The sequence below is a fragment of the Oncorhynchus mykiss genome, chromosome 16, assembly GCF_013265735.2.
Source record: "Oncorhynchus mykiss isolate Arlee chromosome 16, USDA_OmykA_1.1, whole genome shotgun sequence".
In the NCBI taxonomy this organism is placed as follows: domain Eukaryota; kingdom Metazoa; phylum Chordata; class Actinopteri; order Salmoniformes; family Salmonidae; genus Oncorhynchus; species Oncorhynchus mykiss.
In genome coordinates this window covers 34,931,822-34,953,648 of record NC_048580.1, presented here as the reverse complement: position 1 = coordinate 34,953,648, position 21,827 = coordinate 34,931,822, and the positions used below count along the sequence as shown (strand labels likewise).

At 43.0% G+C, this 21,827-nt stretch overlaps 1 protein-coding gene across 2 annotated transcripts; it reads left to right on the top strand.

Annotated features, from left to right (window-relative positions):
- The first annotated feature begins 193 nt into the window (after positions 1-193).
- On the top strand, positions 194-19,760 carry LOC110491858 (serine/threonine-protein kinase 35). Of its 2 annotated transcripts, none has more exons than XM_036946754.1 (3): positions 194-935; positions 6,176-6,947; positions 8,541-8,596. In XM_036946754.1, exons 1-2 carry the CDS (start codon positions 386-388, stop codon positions 6,889-6,891), a joined length of 1,266 nt encoding a protein of 421 aa, XP_036802649.1. In that variant the 5' UTR covers positions 194-385; the 3' UTR covers positions 6,892-6,947; positions 8,541-8,596. The 2 variants fall into 2 exon arrangements, with proteins under 2 accessions (XP_036802649.1, XP_021421347.1); XM_021565672.2 differs by lacking the exon at positions 8,541-8,596 and adding an exon at positions 19,404-19,760 and having other exon boundaries at positions 195-935.
- The last annotated feature ends 2,067 nt before the right edge of the window (positions 19,761-21,827 follow it).

Below are 21,827 nucleotides of genomic sequence, written 5' to 3'. Positions count from 1 at the left end.
ACACATTTGACTTTAAAAGTTATTCTTAAAGTGTGATATAATGGCGAAATGATCATTGTTTACGTTAAATGTTGAGTAACAGCGGAGAATTGTAATTTAGTCAGGGTCATTTTACCTGCTTAATCTGTCAGATGGACCAATCGGAGCAAGCCACTCCCTCCCATCTCCTTTTATACATTGGAGGCTATACAGACAGGTGTTAATGAATCACATTTCTTTTAGAGCGGCATCATGGCGTCATTAGCCAGCTAAACAGATTTACAGTATTTGAAGAAAGGGAGGGTTATCTGACGTTCATCTATAACAATTAAGCGTCATAAGTTTGATTGTCATTAGTTTAACTCAAGTAATGAAAAATACACATATTTTCGACAAAAAATAAGTTATGGATATATGCAACGGGAGGAGGCGAAAAATAAGAACCCCAAGAAGTCTGAGGGCTTACAAAAGGCTGGTTGAAGCACAGAACGCTACCGCCAACATGACGAAGCGGGAGATGAAACGAGAGGTGTGCAAAGTCCTGAGGTCGCTAGCGGTAGAGAACAACAACGTGGACATCGATGTCCCCATGGAGGAGCACTGTTTCTCTATGAACTTTAGTAAGAACGAGAACCTCGAGGAGCATGCCATGGTTATGGCACCACGTTACAGTCTGTTGCGAGAGGTCGGAAGGGGCAGCTATGGGGTAGTGTTCGAGGCAATTGCACGGAGGACAGGGGCAAGGGTAGCGGTTAAAAAACTCCAGTGTAACGCTCCTGAAAATGTGGAACTCGCTCTGTCAGAATTCTGGGCTTTGGCAAGCCTGGAGAAGAAGCACGAGAATGTGGTGCAGCTCGAGGAATGTGTGCTACAAAGGAATGGAATGGCCCAGAAAATGAGTCATGGAAATAAAAGGTCAAAACAATACCTGCGGTTGGTGGAGACTTCACTAAAAGGTACCTTTTAGCAAATTTTTACCTCGATGAAATCCACTGCCTGATTGGTTCTTGTTGTCACTCTTTAGTAGCTACTATAACTACCAAGATTGAAACGGTAAAATGGCTTGCTAAATTAGCTCGCTGTTATCAGTACAGAGCAGGCCAATCAAAACAAAATGTTTCCTTATTAACTTTGCTACTAACTCAGTATTTGACCCATTGTTTGCAAAAAGGAGGCACATTTTTCCAAGTTGCTGATCAGCACATACAAACGAGGTAGATACGCGAAATAAACCTACACTTAAAAAAAAATGTTTTGACCGAATGTAGCATTGTGTAACATGTTATGTTACCTATTGTTTCTATTTGGTAACTGTGAATGGCAAAAAAAATATATGGGCAGTTATTAGAATAGTTTTAATAGTCACGTGTACAGGGTTGCAGACGTAATGATAGGGTACAGTGAAATTCTTGCACTATGAGCTCTGTTATTGTTTTTTCACACATTGCCAATGGAAATAATATATACACATGAACAGCTGTGGCAATGATACATGTTAATTGGGGGTGGGGGCAGTGTAAATGTCTGGGAGGAGGCACAATGTACAGTCATAATGCTTTGTTGCTCAGTCTCATACATTTGTTTTTAGGAACAAGATTTCAAAATGCCCATGTGCCACTTATAGGTTAACTGCCATAATGCGCTATAGGCACAGTGTGCTATTCCCAGCTTGAGGGAACAGCCCTACTGGGATTTGAGAACAGTGTTATAGTTGGCCATCAGTAAACCCTTTCCTGGTTGGCTGCAAATTTGCAAACATGACTGAATCAAACAATCAATATTCTTTACAATTGATGGTATTAACCCAAGCTATTATTTATTATATTTTCTATTAGTATGAAATGTACGTCACTTGACATTTTTTCCCTTGTCAAGCTTATTTGAGCTAAGTGTGAAATATGCCAATATTAATTAGGATTAGATTGTTGTTTTGTTTTGAGACCCACAGATACTGCTGAATCTTGCTTTTAATCTCTAGGCTCGCTGTTCAGAGCCTAGCCTCAGTACTGTCTTTTTATAGTAAGTTATGTAAGTGTCATTTCAGGCCATTTCTTTTGTCAACAAATTAAATATTAATCTTGACTTCATTTTAGCCAATATGCATCATTTAAAAAAAACAAAAGGAGCTTCTCTAGTCTATATAGTCAACATTTTGATTAACATTTAATCATAATATTTGTCACTTTCTGCACAGCTTTGAAAGCATGGTGTTTTGAAGCCTAGAATGAATATACTGTATGGTGATCATCCTAAACTCAGCAAAAAAGAAACGTCCTCTCACTGTCAACAGCGTTTATTTTCAGCAAACTTAACAAATGGAAATATTAGTATGAACATAATAAGATTCAACAACTGAGACATAAACTGAACAAGATCCACAGAAATGGAATAATGTGTCCCTGAACAAATGGGGGATCAAAATCAAAAGTAACAGTCAGTATCTGGTGTGGCCACCAGCTGCATTACATACTGTAGTGCATGTCCTCCTCATGGGCTGCACCAGATTTGCCAGTTCTTGCTGTGAGATATTATCCCACTCTTCCACCAAGGCACCTGCGAGTTCCCGGACATTTCTGTGGGGAATGGCCCTAGCCCTCACCCTCCAATCCAACAGGTCTGAGACGTGCTCAATGGGATTGAGATCTGGGCTTTTCGCTGGCCATGGCAGAACACTGACATTCCTGTCTTGCAGGATATCACGCACAGAACGAGCAGTATGGCTGGTGGCATTGTCATTCTGGAGGGTCATGTCAGGATGTGCCTGCAGGAAGGGTACCACATGGGGGAGGAGGGTGTCTTCCCTGCAATGCACAGCGTTGAGATTGCCTGCAATGACAATGAGCTCAGTCCGATGATGCTGTGACACACCACCCCAGACCATGACGGACCTTCCACCTCCAAATCGATCCTGCTCCAGAGTACAGGCCTCGGCGTAACGCTCATTCCTTCGACAATAAACGTGAATCCGACCATCTCCCCTGGTGAGATAAAACCACGACTCTTCAGTGAAGATCACTTTTTGCCAGTCCCGTCTGGTCCAGCGACAGTGGGTTTGTGCCCATAGGCGACGTTGTTGGCGGTAATGTCTGGTGAGGACCTGCCTTACAACAGGCCTACAAGCAGTCAGTCCAGCCTCTCTCAGCCTATTGCGAACAGTCTGAGCACTGATGGAGGGATTGTGCGTTCCTGGTGTAACTCGGGCTGATGTTGTTGCCGTCCTGTACCTGTCCCACAGGTGTGATGTTAAGATGTACCGATCCTGTGCAGGTGTTGTTACATGTGGTCTGCCACTGCAAGGACGATCAGCTCTCTGTCCTGTGTCCCTGTAGCTCTGTCTTAGGCGTCTCACAGTACAGACTTTGCAATTTATTGCTCTGGCCACATCTGCAGTCCTCATGCCTCCGTGCAGCATGCCTAAGGCACGTTCACGCAGATGAGAAGTGACCCAGGGTATATTTATTTTGGTGTTTTTAGAGTCAGTAGAAAAAAGCCTCTTCAGTTTTCAAAACTGTGACCTTAATTGCCTACCGTCTGTAAGCAGTTAGTGTCTTAATGGCCGTTCCACAGGTCCATGTTCATTATTTTTTATGGTTCATTGAACAAGCATGGGAAACAGTGTTTAAACCCTTTACAATGAAGATCTGAAGTTAATCTGTAAAAATCCAAATATCGTTGAAAGACAGGGTCCTGAAAAAGGTTATGTTTCTTTTTTTTATCTGTGAAAGTTTGTTGGACAATAATGCTCAGCTAACACTTCAGCACTGTCTTAAATTCTACAGATTTTATCATGGTGTGCAAAGAATATTTAGCGTTTTTTTTAATGCACATTTTATTGCAATTCTATACATTTTGCAATGCCATTGTATTCATGTGATATTTGAGTGAGAGAGAAAATAACATCTAGTTTATAAATAGCTCTAAGATATGTAATGACTAACATGACAAGAGGAACTGATGATTCACTACCCAATTTCTTAATTGCACCTTGTGCATTCTACTATTACAACTTTCAAGAGTAATTAAAAAAAAATACTGGGTGGGCACGACCCCCTGCCGACACCTAATTTGGGAACCACTTGCCTAGACAAGTTAACCCCTCTAGGGTATGTGGGACGCTAGCATCCCATCTGGCCAACATCCAGTGAGATTGCAGAGCGCCAAATTCAAATACAGAAATTCTCATTATAAAAATTCAGAAAACAAAACATATTTTACATAGGTTTAAAGATGAACTTCTTGTTAATCCAACCACGGTGTCAGATTTCTAAAATGCTTTTCGGCGAAAGCATACCTAGCCCAGAACATACCTAGCCCAGAACATACCTAGCCCAGAACATAGCCCGTTGACAAATTATTACAAACAGTAACCAGCCAAGCAGAAGCGTTACAAAACTCAGAAAGAGAGATCAAATGAATCCCTTACATTTGATGATCTTCATATGGTCAGGTTATTTGTATTTTTGGCAACTTTTACATCACAATAGTCCTAAAGAAAATAATGTACTTTTTACTCCATACATTTTCCCTGATACCCAAAAGTAATCGTTACATTTTGACAGGAAAATGGTCCAATTCACACACTTATCAAGAGGTCATCCCTACTGCCTCTGATTGGGCAGACTCACTAAACGCACATGCTTAGTTCGTAAGTTATGTCTGAGTGTTACTGTGCCCCTGGCTATCTGTCAAAAAAAAAATTATAATGTGCTGTCTGGTTTGCTTAATAAGGAAGTTGAAATGATTTGCACTTTTACCTTTAATACTTAAATACATTTTAGAAATTCCATTTACTTTTGACACTTAAGTATATTTTTAAATGAAATGCTTTTAGACTTTTACTCAAGTAGTATTTTACTGGATGGCTTTTACTTGAGTCATTTTCTATTAAGGTATCTTTACTTTTTCTGAAGTATGACAATTAAGTACTTTTTCCACCACTGGAAAAAAAGATATTTAATACATTACAGCCTTATTCTAAAATGTAACAGAAAGGGGTCTGAATACTACTGAACTTGTCTTCTGCATTAAGACCTGCCAATAAAAATGAAGACACACAAATTACTAAAGAAGGAGCCGAGAGATCAATATAGCCTAACCAGAAGAAGATAACCTGTCCCCCCCCCCCCCCGCTCTGTTTCGGTTGCTCTCTGCTGCTGAGTTGCAGGTAATAGGCTACACCAGCAACTTTTTAATTTAGTGCCAAGTTATCCTACCATTTCTACTGATCTGCGTGCCAGTTATGATTTTCATATGCATATTTTTGTGGAACAGCTTAATTTCACTTACATTAGTCTTCATATCTCAAAATCAATGTCATGTGGTTAATCAACATTTGAAATGAAAATTATACAAATCTAGAAGTTACTTCTATTGCTAATATGTAAAAATAGCCTACATAAAGCCAACAAACATTGCAGCCTGCAGGTAGAAAATATCCTGAGGAAAATAAATATCCTATAAATCACATTGGCTATGCATGGCCTGTCTGCAAGGAACTTGAAACATTGTATCAACTATTGCATTAACTTGGTCTGACCCGACGCTCGTGCTAGCAAAACTTACAAGTTTGTATAAAATATTCTGCGGCGCTAGTTTCCCCTGCGATTTCTGATTGTCTTATCAGATCCCCAAATGGACACACTTATAGACCTACATTTGCCCGAAGGCCTGGTAGACTAGGCATACTTCTAGATGCGTAACCAGGTGTGTTCTTCCTCAAGATTGACAGGAGCGCTCCAAAAAAAAGATAATTAAATAATTGACAACTAGTAAATGGAATGAAATAAACCAACTTTTTTTCTCACAAGTGTCAATTTGTGTGCTCTGCAAACGTGTTCAACTACTATGATGACAACGGTTTATTTGAGAAACAAGTCCTGCTTGTTTTCATAGCCATCACTGCACATGTGGAAAGGGGGGCAGTGTTTCCCATATATTCTTTTAGCAGCGGCAGGCCGCCGGTGCTAAGTCATTGCCGACTGTCCAAAATATGTACTTAAATTTTATGGAGCCTCCATTGATTTTATAATGTTTGAGGCACTCGGATGACAAGTCATGGCAAAATGTGTAGAATTGCAGGAAATTGTCTTTAAAACATCCAGATTTAGTCTGCAGCCAAGATGACAGCCTTTAAGATTGGCGAGGTTCCATTGGTTTTGCCACTCTTAAATGTTGTTTTGTCTGTCTCTTTCCCTAGGTGAGCGAATTCTGGGCTACCCGGAGGAGCCGTGCTACCTATGGTTCATCATGGAGTTCTGCGAAGGCGGGGACCTGAACCAGTACATCCTTTCGCGACGGCCCGATCCGCTCACCAACAAGAGCTTCATGCGCCAGCTGACCAGTGCCGTGGCCTTCCTGCACCAGAACAACATTGTGCACCGCGACCTCAAGCCCGACAACATCCTCATCTCCCAGAAGTCAGGGTTGCCTGTCCTCAAAGTGGCTGACTTCGGCCTCAGCAAGGTTTGCGCAGGCTTGGGCAAAGACGGCAATGAGCACCCCAAAGCTGGTGGCGACAGAAACAACGTGAACAAGTTCTGGTTGTCGTCAACATGTGGCTCAGACTTTTTCATGGCGCCCGAGGTGTGGGAGGGCCACTACACGGCCAAGGCTGACATCTTTGCCCTGGGAATCATCATCTGGGCCATGCTGGAGCGGATCACCTTCATCGACGCCGAGTCCAAGCGCGAGCTGTTGGGCACCTACGTGCGTCGGGGCACTGAGATTGTGCCAGTGGGTGAGGCGCTCCTGGGGAACCCCAAGATGGTGCTCCACATTCCGCAGAAGACACGCAGCACCATGTCTGAGGGGGTGAAGAAGCTTCTGCAGGACATGCTTGCGGTCAACCCCCTGGACCGGCCCGACGCCTTCCAACTGGAGGTGCTGGTGAACCTAGTCACGTGTGCTGCGTGACACCGCTCCCCTCCCATTCCCCTTTCCAAACCATGGCCAGTCTGCTTTTTTACCAGGTAGGTTTTCCTCACATGGTGAGGACACCACATGTGGGTTGTTCCATAAGATTTCAATCACTTTCTGACTGGACCCCTTTTGATTTGAACAAGACCTTTCATACATGTTTTCTAGGGCTGTGACGATCACAATTTTTTTTCCCATGGCAAATATGAAACCACGACGGAGACCCAAGTCTTTGGACCTTTTAAAAACTGCTGTATGTAAAACGTGTGCTATAGCCTGGAAAATGAATGCCCAAATCTAATCAAATTGTATTGGTCACATGCAGATGTTAATGAGAGTGCGGCGAAATGCTTGTGCTTCTAGTTCCGACAGTGCAGAAATATCTAACAAGTAATCTAATTACCCAACAACTACCTAATCCACAAAAATCTAAAGGGATGCAATAAGAATATGTACATATAAATATATGGATGAGCGATGGCCGAGCGGCATAGGCAAGGTGCAATAGATGGTATAAGGTACAGTATATACAGTTGAAGTCGGAAGTTTACATACACCTTAGCCAACTACATTTAAACTCAGTTTTTCACAATTCCTGACATTTAATCCTAGTACAAATTCCCTCTTTTAGTTCAGTTAGGATCACCACTTTATTTTAAGAATGTGAAATGTCAGAATAATAGAGAATGATTTCAGCTTTTATTTCTTTCATCACATTCCCAGTGGGTCGGAAGTTCACATACACTCAATTAGTATTTGGTAGCATTACCTTCTAAATTGTTTAACTTGGGTCAAACATTTTGGGTAGCCTTCCACAAGCTTTCCACAGTAAGTTGGGTGAAGTTTGGCCAATTCCTCCAGACAGGGCTGGTGCAACTGAGTCAGGTTTTTAGGCCTCCTTGCTCGCACACACTTTCACTTCTGCCCAGAAATTTTCTATGGATTTGAGGTCAGGGGTTTGTGATGGCCACTCCAATATCTTGACTTTGTTGTCCTTAAGCCATTTTGCCACAACTTTGGAAGTATCCTTGTGGTCATTGTTCATTTGGAATACCCATTTGCGACCAAGAATTAACTTCCGGATTGATGTCTTGAGATGTTGCTTCAATATATCCACCTAATTTTCCGTCCTCATGATGCCATCTATTTTGTGAAGTGCACCAGTCCCTCCTGCAGCAAAGCACCCCCACAACATGATGCTTCCACCCCCGTGCTTCACGGTTGGGACGGTGTGCCTCGGCTTGCAAGCCTCCCCCTTTTTACTCCAAACATAACAATGGTCATTATGGCCAAACAGTTCTATATTTGTTTCATCAGACCAGAGGACATTTCTCCAAAAAGTATGTTCTTTGTCTGCATGTGCAGTTGCAAACCGTAGTCTGGCTTTTTTTAATGCCGGTTTTGGAGCAGTGGCTTCTTCCTTGCTGAGCTGCCTTTCAGGTTATGTCGATATCGGACTCGTTTTACTGTGGATATAAATACTTTTGTACATGTTTCCTCCAGCATCTACACAAGGTCCTTTGCTGTTGTTCTGGGATTGATTTTCACCTTTCACCAAAGTACGTTCATCTCTAGGAGACAGAACGCATCTCCGTCCTGAGCGGTATGATGGCTGTGTTTATACCTGCATACTGTTGTTTGTACAGATGAACGTGGTACCTTCAGGCGTTTGGACATTTCTCCCAAGGATGAACCAGGCTTGTGGAGGTCTACAATTTTTTTTCTGAGGTCTTGGCTGATTTTGATTTTCCCATGATGTCAAGTAAAGCTGCACTAAGTTTGACGGTAGGCCTTGAAGTACATCCACAGGTACACCTCCAATAGGCTAATTTACATAATTTGAGTCAATCAGAAGCTTCAAAAGCCATGACATAATTTCCCACGCTGTTTAAAGGCACAATCAACTTAGTGTATTTAAGCTTCTGACCCACTGGAATTGTGATACAGTGAAATAATCTGTCTGTAAACAATTGTTGGAAAAATCACTTGTCATGCACAAAGTAGATGTCCTAACCGACTTGCTGAAACTATAGTTTGTTAACAAGACATTTGTGGAGTGGTTGTAAAACAAGTTTTAATGACTCCAATCCCTGTACGTATGAGATGAGTAATGTAAGATATGTGAACATTAAGTGGTTAAAGTGGTTCAAAGTGACGAGTGAGTCTATGTAGGCAGTAGCTTGTCTGAGTTAGTGATTGCTGTTTAGCAGTCTGATGGCCTTGAGATAGAAGCTGTTTTCCAGTCTCTCGGTCCCTGCTTTGATGCACATGTACTGACCTTGCCTTCTGGATGATAGCGAGGTGAACAGGCAGTGGCTCGGGTGGTTGTTATCCTTGATCTTTTTGGCCTTCCTGTGACATCAGGTGGTGTAGGTGTCCTGGAGGGAAGGTAGTTTGTCCCAGGTGATGCGTTGTGTAGACCGCACCACCCTCCGCAGCACCCTACTAGATGATTGAGTTGGAGGCGTGCTTGGCCACACAGTCATGGGTGAACAGGGAGTACAAGAGGGGGCTGAGCACTCACCCTTGTGGGGCCCCAGTTTTGAGGTATTGTTTCCTACCTTCACCACCTAGGGTCGTCACTTCAGAAAGTCCAGGACTCAATTGCACAGGGTGGGTTTGAGACCCAGGGCCTCCAGCTTTTAATGATGAGCTTAGATGGTACTATGGTGTTAAATTCTGAGCTGTAGTCAATGAACAGCATTCTTACATTAGGTATTCCTCTTGTCCCGATGGGACAGGGCAGTGTGATGGCGATTGCATCGTCTGTGGACCTGTTGGGGTGGTATGCAAATTGAAGTGGGTCTAGGGTAGCAGGTAAGGTGGAGGTGATATGATCCTTGACTAGTCTCTCAAAGCACTTTATGATGACAGAAGTCAGTGCTACGGGGCATTAGTTATTTAGGTCAGTTACCTTTGTCTTCTTGGGTACAGGAACAAAGGTGGCCATCTTGAAGCATGTGGGGACAGCAGACTGGGATAGGGAGTGATTTGAATATGTCTGAAAACACACCAGTCAGCTGGTCTGCGAGTGCTCTGAGGACGCGGCTAGGGATGCCGTTTTGGTCGGCAGCCTTGCGAAGGTTAGCTCGTTTAACTGTCATGCATATACGTCGGCCACGGAGAAGGAGAGGGGGGTCCCCGTGGTCCTTGTTAGCGGGCCGTGTCGGTTGCACTGTTATCCTCAAAGCGGGCAAATGTGTTTAATTTGTCTGGAAGCAATACGTCAGTGTCCGTGACATGGCTGGTTTTCTTTTTGTAATCTGTGATTTCCTGTAGACCCTGCCACATATGTTTCTTGTCTGTGCTGTTGAATTGCAACTCCACTTTGTCCCTATACCAACATTTTGCTTGATTGCCTTGCGGAGGGAATAACTACACTGTTTATATTCGGCCATATTCCCAATCCTCTTTCCATGGTTAAATGCGGTGGTTCGCACTTTCATTTTTGTGCAAATGCCGCCATCTGTGGTTTTTGGTCTGGGTAGGTTTTATTAGTCACAGTGGGTACAACATCTCCAATGCACTTCCTTATAAACTCACTCATTGAGTCAGCATACATCAATTCTCTGAAGCTGCCTGGAACATTTCCCAGTCCGTGTGATCAAACAAATCTTGAAGCGAGGATTCCGATTGGTCAGACCAGCGTTGAATGGTTATAGTCATGGGTACATCCTGTTTGAGTTCTGCCTATAGGACGGTAGGAGCGAGATGGAGTAGTGGTCGGATTTGCCGATGGGAGGGCGAGGGAAGGCTGTGTATCCCTCGTGGAAGTTAGAGTAGCAGTGGTCCAGTGTATTGCCCGTGCTGCAATCAATATGCTGATAGTATTTAGGTAGCCTTGTTCTCAAATTTGCTTTGTTAAAATCTCCTGCTACAATAAATGCTGCCTCAGGATATATGGTTTCCAGTTTACAAAGAGTCCAGTGAAGTTCCTTGAGGGCCGTCGTGGTATCTGCTTGAGGAGGTATATACACAGTGACGATAACTGAAGATAATTCTTGGGAGATAATATGGTCCGTATTTGATTAAGTAATTCTAGGTCAGGTGAACAGAAGGACTTGAGAGCCTGTATGTTATGGTTACACCATGAGTCATTAATCATGAAGCACACTCCCGATTAAAGGCGACTCTGGATGACAACATACTGATGTTTATTTACAACATTAGGGCTGTTTTCCTGAAGAAGTTAAATTCACTCTGTTTTGTTTCCTTGCCATGATACTAACGAGTATTGCAATACTGGTCTCATCCAGGTCCTAATGTTTGCCCAAGTAACTTTTTGGACCTGAATGCCAAAACATAGAGGTGCTCGAAGTTGACCCATTTTCCATACCACACGCTACCATGACATATCCATGTCTTCATCACTGAAATGGATAAACGTAGAATTTTATATACTTTGAAAGCTTAAAAACAGGGTTGTCAAACTATTCTATGATTTCTTGAAATAAATTAAGTTTAACGTCATTGATCTTAAAACGAGTAAAGTCGTATGTCTCATTTTCACAAATGTTGTAGTTTAGACCCTATTTTACATAATCTGAAGTGTTTGTTGTGCTCGTCATTGGTTGAGACACTCTATACTCTTGAATTCAGGGTGGGTGTCATTCTGATCATAGAAATGGAATTTATAGGATGGACCTATCCCTTCAGACCCTTGCAATTTAGCAGATACGCATCAGATTATTGTTCTTCAATTAAACAGTTTGACAACCCTGTTTTAAGATTTCAAATTTATATCAAACTCAACCGTTTATCTATTTCAATGATGAAGACATGGATGTCTCATGGTAGGGTATGCAAAATGGGTTAAGTTTGAGAACCTCAATCTCCTGAATGTTTTGGCGTTCAAGTCTAAAAAGTCACTTTCTGAGAACTTCTACCATGGGCAAACATGATGTATTCTCCTCACTGCCAGATTGACTTTAATCTGAGGTACTGTTTTTGACTCCGTAGAGGCTTTGGCCTCCCTTCTCTGTTCAGCCAGCCAATCAACAGTAGTAGAGGGACAACTAGGCTGGTAATGCCTTGACGCTCTGTCTGCCGTTTTCAAGTCCAGAGAGGTAACTCTGCATGCTGGAGGCTCAGTCTCTTACCACTCGTTGTTTGTCTCCTTATTCAGCCAATCCCTCACCCTCTTTCTCTCTTTTGCTCTCTGGCTTTAATCAAAACCATGCTACTTGCCCAGGGACCAACATGTACCCTGTATAGTTGCCAGTACCAGTCCAAACTCCACCCCTCCCACTTCTCTCTCTGGCCCACTTTTCATTCTTTCATAACACTGTCCTACTCTGACAGATCATTGCCTCAGGGGTCTTTTCGTTTAGCACTTTGTATGCCTGTAGATGAGCAGATCAGCTGGGCTCGTCACCTTTCCCAAGGCAAACCCAGCCCAGCCAAACCCTTCCTCCTCCTCTGTGTGAGAGATGGTATCAGTTATCTGTAAACAAGCCCTATTATTCCTGGGTTGAGTGACAGACTCCCTTTGCCTTACCTGTCAGGTACGCTCACATCACACCCCAACCATGTTCACTTTTTCAACACCACGGGTTGGCCTGAACTCATTTCCCTGCAGACTCTACCTTGTTCCTTCCTTAATCCTGTTTTGTTTATCATGACATATGGGAATTCCCTGGTAGGCTGATTAATTCCCTGTAGGGCATTGTGCCATGTCAGTCTTTGGGCCGGGATTGTCCTCACCTTGTTTTTCTAAGAGACTATTAAGACTTGTTATCTCTCAGTGGATGACTCCCAGTGCCTTTGGTTGGGCGTAAGGCACGAGTGTTCAAATAGTAGCCTTTTTGTTTTCTTTAAAATACTTGATCTGCGCCCACTCAAACTGACTTATACTCCTGATGTGCTGATGCACCCTCTATAACCACTTGTTGCACCCTCTAGAACCACCTGTTGCACCCTCTATAACCACTGCTTATTATTTGACCCTGCTGGTCATCTATGAGGATCTATGTACTCGTATCTCCATCAGGCACAGCCAGAAGAGGACTGGCCACCCCTCAGAGCCTCGCTCTTCTCTAGATTTCTTCCTAGGTTCCTGCCTTTTTGCAAAGAGTTTTTCCTAGCCCCCGTGCTTTTACATCTGCACTGTCCAATCTGTCGCTCTGAACCAGAGTGGGTGAATATGGGGAGTTAATGGAGGGTTATGGGGGGGGGGGGTTAATCCTGTGTTAAATACTAATCCTTTCACTGCTCAAGTTGGTGCAAGAGGATTATGCAGAATTTAAGGTGAGATCATCATCTCAGTCCAGTACCAACTCCACCAACCACTGCTGTGGGCATCTTCCACGCACACTACACTTGCGCACTCTGAGAGCAGTCCATGGTTAGTGTTAGCCTATGGTCCATGGTTAGTGTTAGCCTATGGTCCATGGTTAGTGTTAGCCTATGGTCCATGGTTAGTGTTAGCCTATGGTCCATGGTTAGTGTTAGCCTATGGTCCATGGTTAGTGTTAGCCTATGGTCCATGGTTAGTGTTAGCCCATGGTTAGTGTTAGCCTATGGTCCATGGTTAGTGTTAGCCTATGGTCCGTGTTAGCGCCTCCCACCTCTGGATAGCAGCACAGACTTCAGCTGCCAGTCCGATGCAGGATTCAGGAGCCCTCCACTTTTCCACTCTCCATTCTCCCTCTCTCCCTCCCTTGCTCCTCCACCCCTTTCCCACTGGTAGACAATGAGGCTGCTGCTCCTTCTCGGTGAGGGCTTACTGAGGCTCACTTTTGGAACATTTTATCTTCTGTGTCTCTGCCAGCCTGTGTCTGTCTGCCTCCGTACCCAGATAAACCAGACCAATGTGCATTTAGCTTTTGAAATAATGTTTTGACGATGTGAATACTGTAGTAGGATTTTGTATGAACTGGGGGATTTAGAGTGCACTGCACATGGTGCAAAGTAACATGTCACGTAAAAGGCTTGTCTAATGAATGTGTTTAACTAAGTCTGTGACATCAACAAGGAGCACTGACTAGTACTTTACATAAGTATTTTTATGTACGGTGTATGGGTCCCATACAGAGTCTAGTTCAAAACTGGCCCAGGGCGCACGAGCAGAATAACGTGTTGAAACTCACTCACACTCTCTTTACTATGGTCTCTATGGAAATGGTGTTTACGCAGTGGTTTGGCTGTATGGTACAGTATGTACTATATGTGTTCTGTGGGCGTGTCTTACTGTATGTATAGAGGCTTGTAATCAGGGGAACTGGTCGGGGAGTGGGAGGGTGGGGATGACAAGTCAGCAAAAGCTAAACACAATATTAGAGTTGACTGAGAAATGCCAGCAGGAGGGCACTTTTTCTTTATATTGGATTTTGGGGGAGAAAAGGGTAGGTGTTGAAGGAGAGCATTTTGGATTACTTATGTAACGGGGTGTGTTTAACTGAGTAATAGGGGTTGTAAAAAATGATAAAAGACCCTTGTAATGAAAGGGCTTTCAAAGAAGCCTGCCTGAAACTTGGGTTAACAACCCAAATATACATTTGTTGTGAGCTTCACAAGTCGTATGGAAAGTCAGGTTTCCATGAAAGCAATACCTGGTTGTGCAAGTAATACTAGGAAGTATGTTTGTTTTTTGTTTTTTTATATATATATATTTTTTGTGCACATCCACACCTCGGCATTGTTCTTTGGCTATACACCCCCACCCCCCACCCCTTCTGCTGGGTCCCTGTCATAACTGGAGGGCCTTCGCCTTTCTGCTCCTCTGCCCCCAGTCAAACAGCACGGTTGGCTGGTGATGTAATTGAATCTAATGGATCTGCTTTTGTACGCACCCCTCAGGGTCTCGTCTCACCCTGCCTTAGACTCTGTCTATATCACTGTCTGGTCGCCAGTGCTATGGCAGTGCTAGGGTTCTGTCTGGTCGCCAGTGCTATGGCAGTGCTAGGGTTCTGTCTGGTCGCCAGTGCTATGGCAGTGCTAGGGTTCTGTCTGGTCGCCAGTGCTATGGCAGTGCTAGGGTTCTGTCTGGTCGCCAGTGCTATGGCAGTGCTAGGGTTCTGTCTGGTCGCCAGTGCTAGGGTTCTGTCTGGTCGCCAGTGCTAGGGTTCTGTCTGGTCGCCAGTGCTAGGGTTCTGTCTGGTCGCCAGTGCTAGGGTTCTGTCTGGTCGCCAGTGCTATGGCAGTGCTAGGGTTGTGTCTGGTCGCCAGTGCTATGGCAGTGCTAGGGTTCTGTCTGGTCGCCAGTGCTATGGCAGTGCTAGGGTTGTGTCTGGTCGCCAGTGCTATGGCAGTGCTAGGGTCCTGCGTAGGCATAGAGTAGTGAGTCTCAACCGTGTCAGTGCTCTTTGGTGCCATGTTTGGTTTAAATCACTTTATTTTGTCAAACACTTATTTCTGATGCTCTGTCTTTCAGCATTGTTCTTCTGATTGTGGTTGGAGCCTTTTAAACTCTAATTGATGGATGAGAGCTGCATGATCAGTTGTTGTCGCGAAAAGCAGTTGAGCTTGCTCTCAAGGATGTTTTCCACTATGAACGTTTTAGATAAGCGTCACTGCGGTAGCTTTACTGAGAGTCTCAAAGATCCACACACTTTGCCAACCCCAACCAAAGCCATAAACCACCACTACTTTCCCACAAATCCTTAACTCACACTAATATTTAATCACTTAAGATGGGTGAATTACTTGAGGTGAATTCCTCCCAAACCTGAAATCAAACACACAGGCACAGCTAACCTCAGTGTCAGTTTGGGCATTGCATAAGTTTGTCAGTTTCTCTGTTGTGCTTTCCGTTCCTTAAGCTCTATTTAATGTTTTTCTATGGTGCGGTTGTGGTTTGTACAGAGCTAGTTATAACCGGTTTTGGTGAGGACCAGACTCCTCTGCTGGTTTTAATTGCTATGCTGAACGAGGCCTGCCTGCCTTTCTCTCTCCATCCCCCTCTCCCTTTCTCTGGAGAGGGTAAAGGCATCTGCATCCCAGTTGAAACGGTTCGAAAGAGTTTGTGCATATATTGACATTTTGCGACGATTTTGTTTGTTTTGGACTTCAGTAAGGGTTTTTTCGGTTGTTTGGGGCACATTTTTTCTTGATGCTAACCGAAGTCTACGCCCCTTCGTCAGTGGTTGGTTAACAGTAGGGATTCTTCCGTAAAGTCTTGGTCATTCAACGGGAGACGACTCGTTTTCATGCACATTTCTTTTTTCATCTAGAAATACTGCACCAAACATCTTAGTTGTGTAATTTTACATCCAACTACAGTGCCTTGCGAAAGTATTCGGCCCCCTTGAACTTTGCGACCTTTTGCCACATTTCAGGCTTCAAACATAAAGATATAAAACTGTAATTTTTTTTGTGAAGAATCAACAACAAGTGGGACACAATCATGAAGTGGAACGACATTTATTGGATATTTCAAACTTTTTTAACAAATCAAAAACTGAAAAATTGGGCGTGCAAAATTATTCAGCCCCCTTAAGTTAATACTTTGTAGCGCCACCTTTTGCTGCAATTACAGCTGTAAGTCGCTTGGGGTATGTCTCTATCAGTTTTGCACATCGAGAGACTGACATTTTTTCCCATTCCTCCTAGCAAAACAGCTCGAGCTCAGTGAGGTTGGATGGAGAGCATTTGTGAACAGCAGTTTTCAGTTCTTTCCACAGATTCTCGATTGGATTCAGGTCTGGACTTTGACTTGGCCATTCTAACACCTGGATATGTTTATTTTTGAACCATTCCATTGTAGATGTTGCTTTATGTTTTGGATCATTGTCTTGTTGGAAGACAAATCTCCGTCCCAGTCTCAGGTCTTTTGCAGACTCCATCAGGTTTTCTTCCAGAATGGTCCTGTATTTGGCTCCATCCGTCTTCCCATCAATTTTAACCATCTTCCCTGTCCCTGCTGAAGAAAAGCAGGCCCAAACCATGATGCTGCCACCACCATGTTTGACAGTGGGGATAGTGTGTTCAGGGTGATGAGCTTGTGTTGCTTTTACGCCAAACATAACGTTTTGCATTGTTGCCAAAAAGTTCAATTTTGGTTTCATCTGACCAGAGCACCTTCTTCCACATGTTTGGTGTGTCTCCCAGGTGGCTTGTGGCAAACTTTAAACAACACTTTTTATGGATATCTTTAAGAAATGGCTTTCTTCTTGCCACTCTTCCATAAAGGCCAGATTTGTGCAATAGACGACTGATTGTTGTCCTATGGACAGAGTCTCCTATCTCAGCTGTAGATCTCTGCAGTTCATCCAGAGTGATCATGGGCCTCTTGGCTGCATCTCTGATCAGTCTTCTCCTTGTATGAGCTGAAAGTATAGAGGGACAGCCAGGTCTTGGTAGATTTGCAGTGGTCTGATACTCCTTCCATTTCAATATTATCGCTTGCACAGTGCTCCTTGGGATGTTTAAAGCTTGGGAAATCTTTTTGTATCCAAATCCGGCTTTAAACTTCTTCACAACAGTATCTCGGACCTGCCTGGTGTGTTCCTTGTTCTTCATGATGCTCTCTGCGCTTTTAACGGACCTCTGAGACTATCACAGTGCAGGTGCATTTATACGGAGACTTGATTACACACAGGTGGATTGTATTTATCATCATTAGTCATTTAGGTCAACATTGGATCATTCAGAGATCCTCACTGAACTTCTGGAGAGAGTTTGCTGCACTGAAAGTAAAGGGGCTGAATAATTTTGCACGCCCAACTTTTCAGTTTTTGATTTGTTAAAAAAGTTTGAAATATCCAATAAATGTTGTTCCACTTCATGATTGTATCCCACTTGTTGTTGATTCTTCACAAAAAAAATACAGTTTTATATCTTTATGTTTGAAGCCTGAAATGTGGCAAAAGGTCGCAAAGTTCAAGGGGGCCGAATACTTTCGCAAGGCACTGTAAGATCTCCTTGGCAAAAACATCAAAATGAATGACAGATTTCTTGAATTATTTCTTTAAGAATGTGTACACTTGCTGCGGCATCTCAGAATGGACGGACAGTACTATTTCTGCTTTCTTCTCGTTTTTCAAGAGAATGTCCTTTTAAGTGAGTATGCGACCACACTCATTCGGGTAGCCGCCAGCCGAACTGAAGCATACTGACACCATAAGGGTGAAATGTTCTCTGTCACGCCTTGTCATATAATTACTGAACTTGTCTGGCAGTGGTGGGTGGACTGAGGCTTTTCAGCCTTTTCAAATGCAGGAGCATGAAAAATTCCAGTTAGTTGAGTATCTAAAGAGAAGCTTAAATGAGACGGGAACTTACTGGTTTATTAGAAAGTGATTCTATGGTGTAAAATCTAGCGGTCGACCTGTTGCTTGCAGCCCCGTTATTCGGCAGTGTAATCGAGGAATCAATATCCACATAAACGTTGGCATCTGCATTCTTAGGCCTACTTGCATAAATCATCATCATCAATCTTTAATAGAGTACAAGTTAAGTGCTTTCTGTGTAAAAGCTACACATTGTTCAGTGCTACCAAACCAGTGGAATGGTTGAAGAATTACAATGTGGCTCAGTTTCACCCTGCAGCACCTCTTGTTCATGTGATGTTTGCCTTGCTTCCTGCTGCAGGCACGGGCACTAGCAAACTGTGCACCCCTTTTTCCAGACCAACAACAATCAAACCAACAATAGGTTAGCCAATTTAAAACATTAGACTTTGGATTTGTTTGATTCAATTTGACACTTAGTGTAAAAAAAAAAGGGGGGGGGGGTTCAATTGGCTGCCTAAAATGGCAAAAGGTCGCAAGAGTCTTCGTAGTTATGCAATCTTGCATGTTTGAGTCGCGGTATGGGAAGCATGCTAGTGGCATGGGGGAGGTTGTTTCAGCAGTCTTTAAATGGCCCTGTGCTCAGAGTAGGTGTCTCCCACACAGAGTCTGGACAGGACCTTTTAGCTGGCTCGTGTTCATTAGGCACTAAACGGAAGAAGACTCACTGGAACTGGTTGAACTTGTTCAATGAGAAACACGTTTTTTGTTGAAAAACATTTGAAAGCATTTTCTGTTGCTTGCCCTAAGGACCGTGACCCTGGTTCATGGCAGCGTGCATCCTCCTCAACAAGCCTGCACATGACTTAGAATGGGAGGTGAAGTCGGCCAGCGCCGCCCGAGCTTAAGAGCAATCAATAATGGCTGGCATTTAGCCTGTCCTTGTCAGCTGCTGAGCGCAGGGTTAACGAAGGGGCCCTTTTCCTTGAGGAACCTCAGGTGCTGCAGTGGTTGCTGCATAAGAGGGGTGATTTAATGGGGTTGTCGACTGCCCCAGTGGAGACCACCGTAAAGAATTTGTTGTAATGAACCTGCGGGTATTTATACCATGAAACATAATGAATCCCACCAATCATGCACATCTGAATGGTCTTGCATATTAGCGCAATTATATAGGCTTCATTTTGTATGCACAGATATTGCTTGCTGGTTCAGTAAAATGCACTGGAGTTCCACAGTACACTAATAGCACTGCCTAAAGAAAAATGATACTCATAACCTGTAAGCCTCTGTTTCATATTGGCTGACATTCACCCATCTTATTTTCTCCCCTCTCTCCAGATGTTTACTAACTCAATGTGGGATCCCAAGTCTGTACAGAGGTGGAAAAAGGGACTCTGATCATCTCTGAACTTTAAAACCTCTGTGATTGAGGTCAGCACTTCAAAAATCAGGACACCATCTTAGGAAAATCTATGCAATCAAATCGTATGGAAAGTCAGGTTCTCTCCCCGCTTCTTCTATTTTAAATTTGGAACGTTGTCACCAAAAGCCGAAAGACGATCACCAATGTGTGATGGTCAGCTATGCCAGAACACACCTTGCACACCTGGTTTGAAATGGCCTGAAGGAGTAATCATGATTAAGTTATGTTTATATTTGATATGCTGGTCTTCAAAATAAATTTTTCTCAATGTTTTTGTTTTTTCCTTTTGTCCAGTTATGGATGGGTTCTTCCTTCTCCTCCAATGTTGACATGTGTTGTTGGATGGGGCCACAGGCTAGTATGAATGGATAATCTGTCATGTTTGGACTGAGAGGCTAACATGTTGCACTGTGGAGCCTCTATGCCAGATGTTTAAAAAGTATTCCTAAAATGACCGATGATAATGATGTAGAAGAAGGGACTCAATTTCTATCATAGAATTTGTTCTAGGATGGACATGAATGTTCTTATGATGTAAATGTCAGACATTTTGGTCAGGGAGTTGGTCAACCATGGTTTGACAGGACTATGATAAGATATTATGAAAATAGAATTTAACTGCACTGCTGACAAACACAGTGCAGATACAATAACGTATCTGCACTGTGTCAGCCAGATTTAGACCACTTTTTAAGCATTTATGGAATAATTTAACTGCCAATAATTACCCCCCCAGTGTAAAGGAGCAATTTATTTTTTATTTTTTCCTATGACCGAAAAGCTGCTGTGTTGTACATTGAACATGTAACCAAATCTGAAATCCCGACCTACGGTTGGTAATGCTCCCACGTAGGGAAATAGAGCCCTGAGGCTTCAGGCTATTCGGCGTGGGAAATGTGGGGACCCAGTGTCCAGGTAGGCTACACGTATCTGTGTGTGGAAAACATTTCATCACAGGTAAGACATGCAACTTGTTCAGTGTAGTCTGTTTGTAACACCACTCACTACTTGTAGCTGTATAGTCCCTTTGTTTGTGTTGTTGGTCTTGGCTAGCTTAATGTTCTGGTTGATAGCACTCTATTTATGTAACCTTTATTTCTTCAGGGAGTCATACTGAGACAAAGGGCTCTTTACAGATGAGCCCTGAATTACATCAATTACAGAAAATACACATCAAAATGCGAGCAGAAAGACCATTCAAAAACAAACTCAATCATCAGTGATGAGGTCTTCATGCAAGATAATTGTTATGTAATGACATAAGGTCATGTGGCTGCTAGCATCGTCATGGAAAGGGGCTTGAGGGAAGCCCTACAATATTAAGTAGTGAGAACACTCAGGAGCAGGCAATGTTGAAAAGTCATCTTTAGATGTGTACTTTGCTTAAATGTAATTTTGTAATTGACTAAAACAAGCAGACAAAAATAAAATTGTTTTTGAAAAAGGCCAACTATTTGCTGTGAGCCAATGGTAACCTAGGTAACCACAGGTTGTTTTCCCCTCAGGCGGGCTTGGTTGTGAAGTTCTATTCTAATAACAAATGGGTCTATTTAAGCAATAAGGCACCTCAGGGGTTTGTGGTATATGGCCAATATACCACGGCTAAGGGCTGCTCTTAGTCGTAACGTGGAGTGCCTGAACACAGCCCTTAGCCGTGGTATACTGGCCATATACCACAAACCCCTGAGGTGCCTTATTGCTATTATAAACTGTTTATCAACGTAATTAAAGCAGTAAAAATAAAAGTTTTGTTGTGCCTGTGGTTTACGGTCTGATATACCACGGCTGTCAGCCAATCGGCATTCAGGGCTCGAACTACCCAGTTTATAAATGCCAACATTCCATTCATACAATGCAGTCAATCCACAGCCATACACTGGCTGAAATTGATGATAGGACTCAGACAAGTTGTAAATGCAACAGGTATTGACTGATATCGTATCATATAATGGCACTCCCAGCTCTCCAAGAAAACTGGTATGGTCTGTTTTTTAAAGGCTATTTATACAGAAAATTGCTATTAAAAATACATAAATGCATTTAAAATTCTGACTATTTTACGTTGACAAGTCTATTACACAATTTCTGATATGCAGAAAGATCAAAGGCATTTAAGTAAAATCAGGATTATTCCTCCACTGCCTTTCATTCCAATTAGACTGGTTTGGCCAATATGGTTGCTATTTTCACCCCATTCTGGAACTTTGAGGGTCTATGACGTAGCCCCTTGAGTAATTTAACAGCATCTCTATGACTTGTATACTGTGAATGGGAATTAAATTCAAAACAACTTTAATCAGACAATTAAGAACGGTGGGTTAGGCCCTTTTTGTTGGGTA

Excerpts from the sequence above, each read along its gene's own strand:
- LOC110491858 (XM_021565672.2), top strand. The coding sequence starts at position 386 with ATGGATATATGCAACGGGAGGAGGCGAAAAATAAGAACCCCAAGAAGT. Across the intron at positions 936-6,175 it reads GGTGGAGACTTCACTAAAAG|GTGAGCGAATTCTGGGCTAC; the intron begins GTACCTTTTAGC and ends CTCTTTCCCTAG.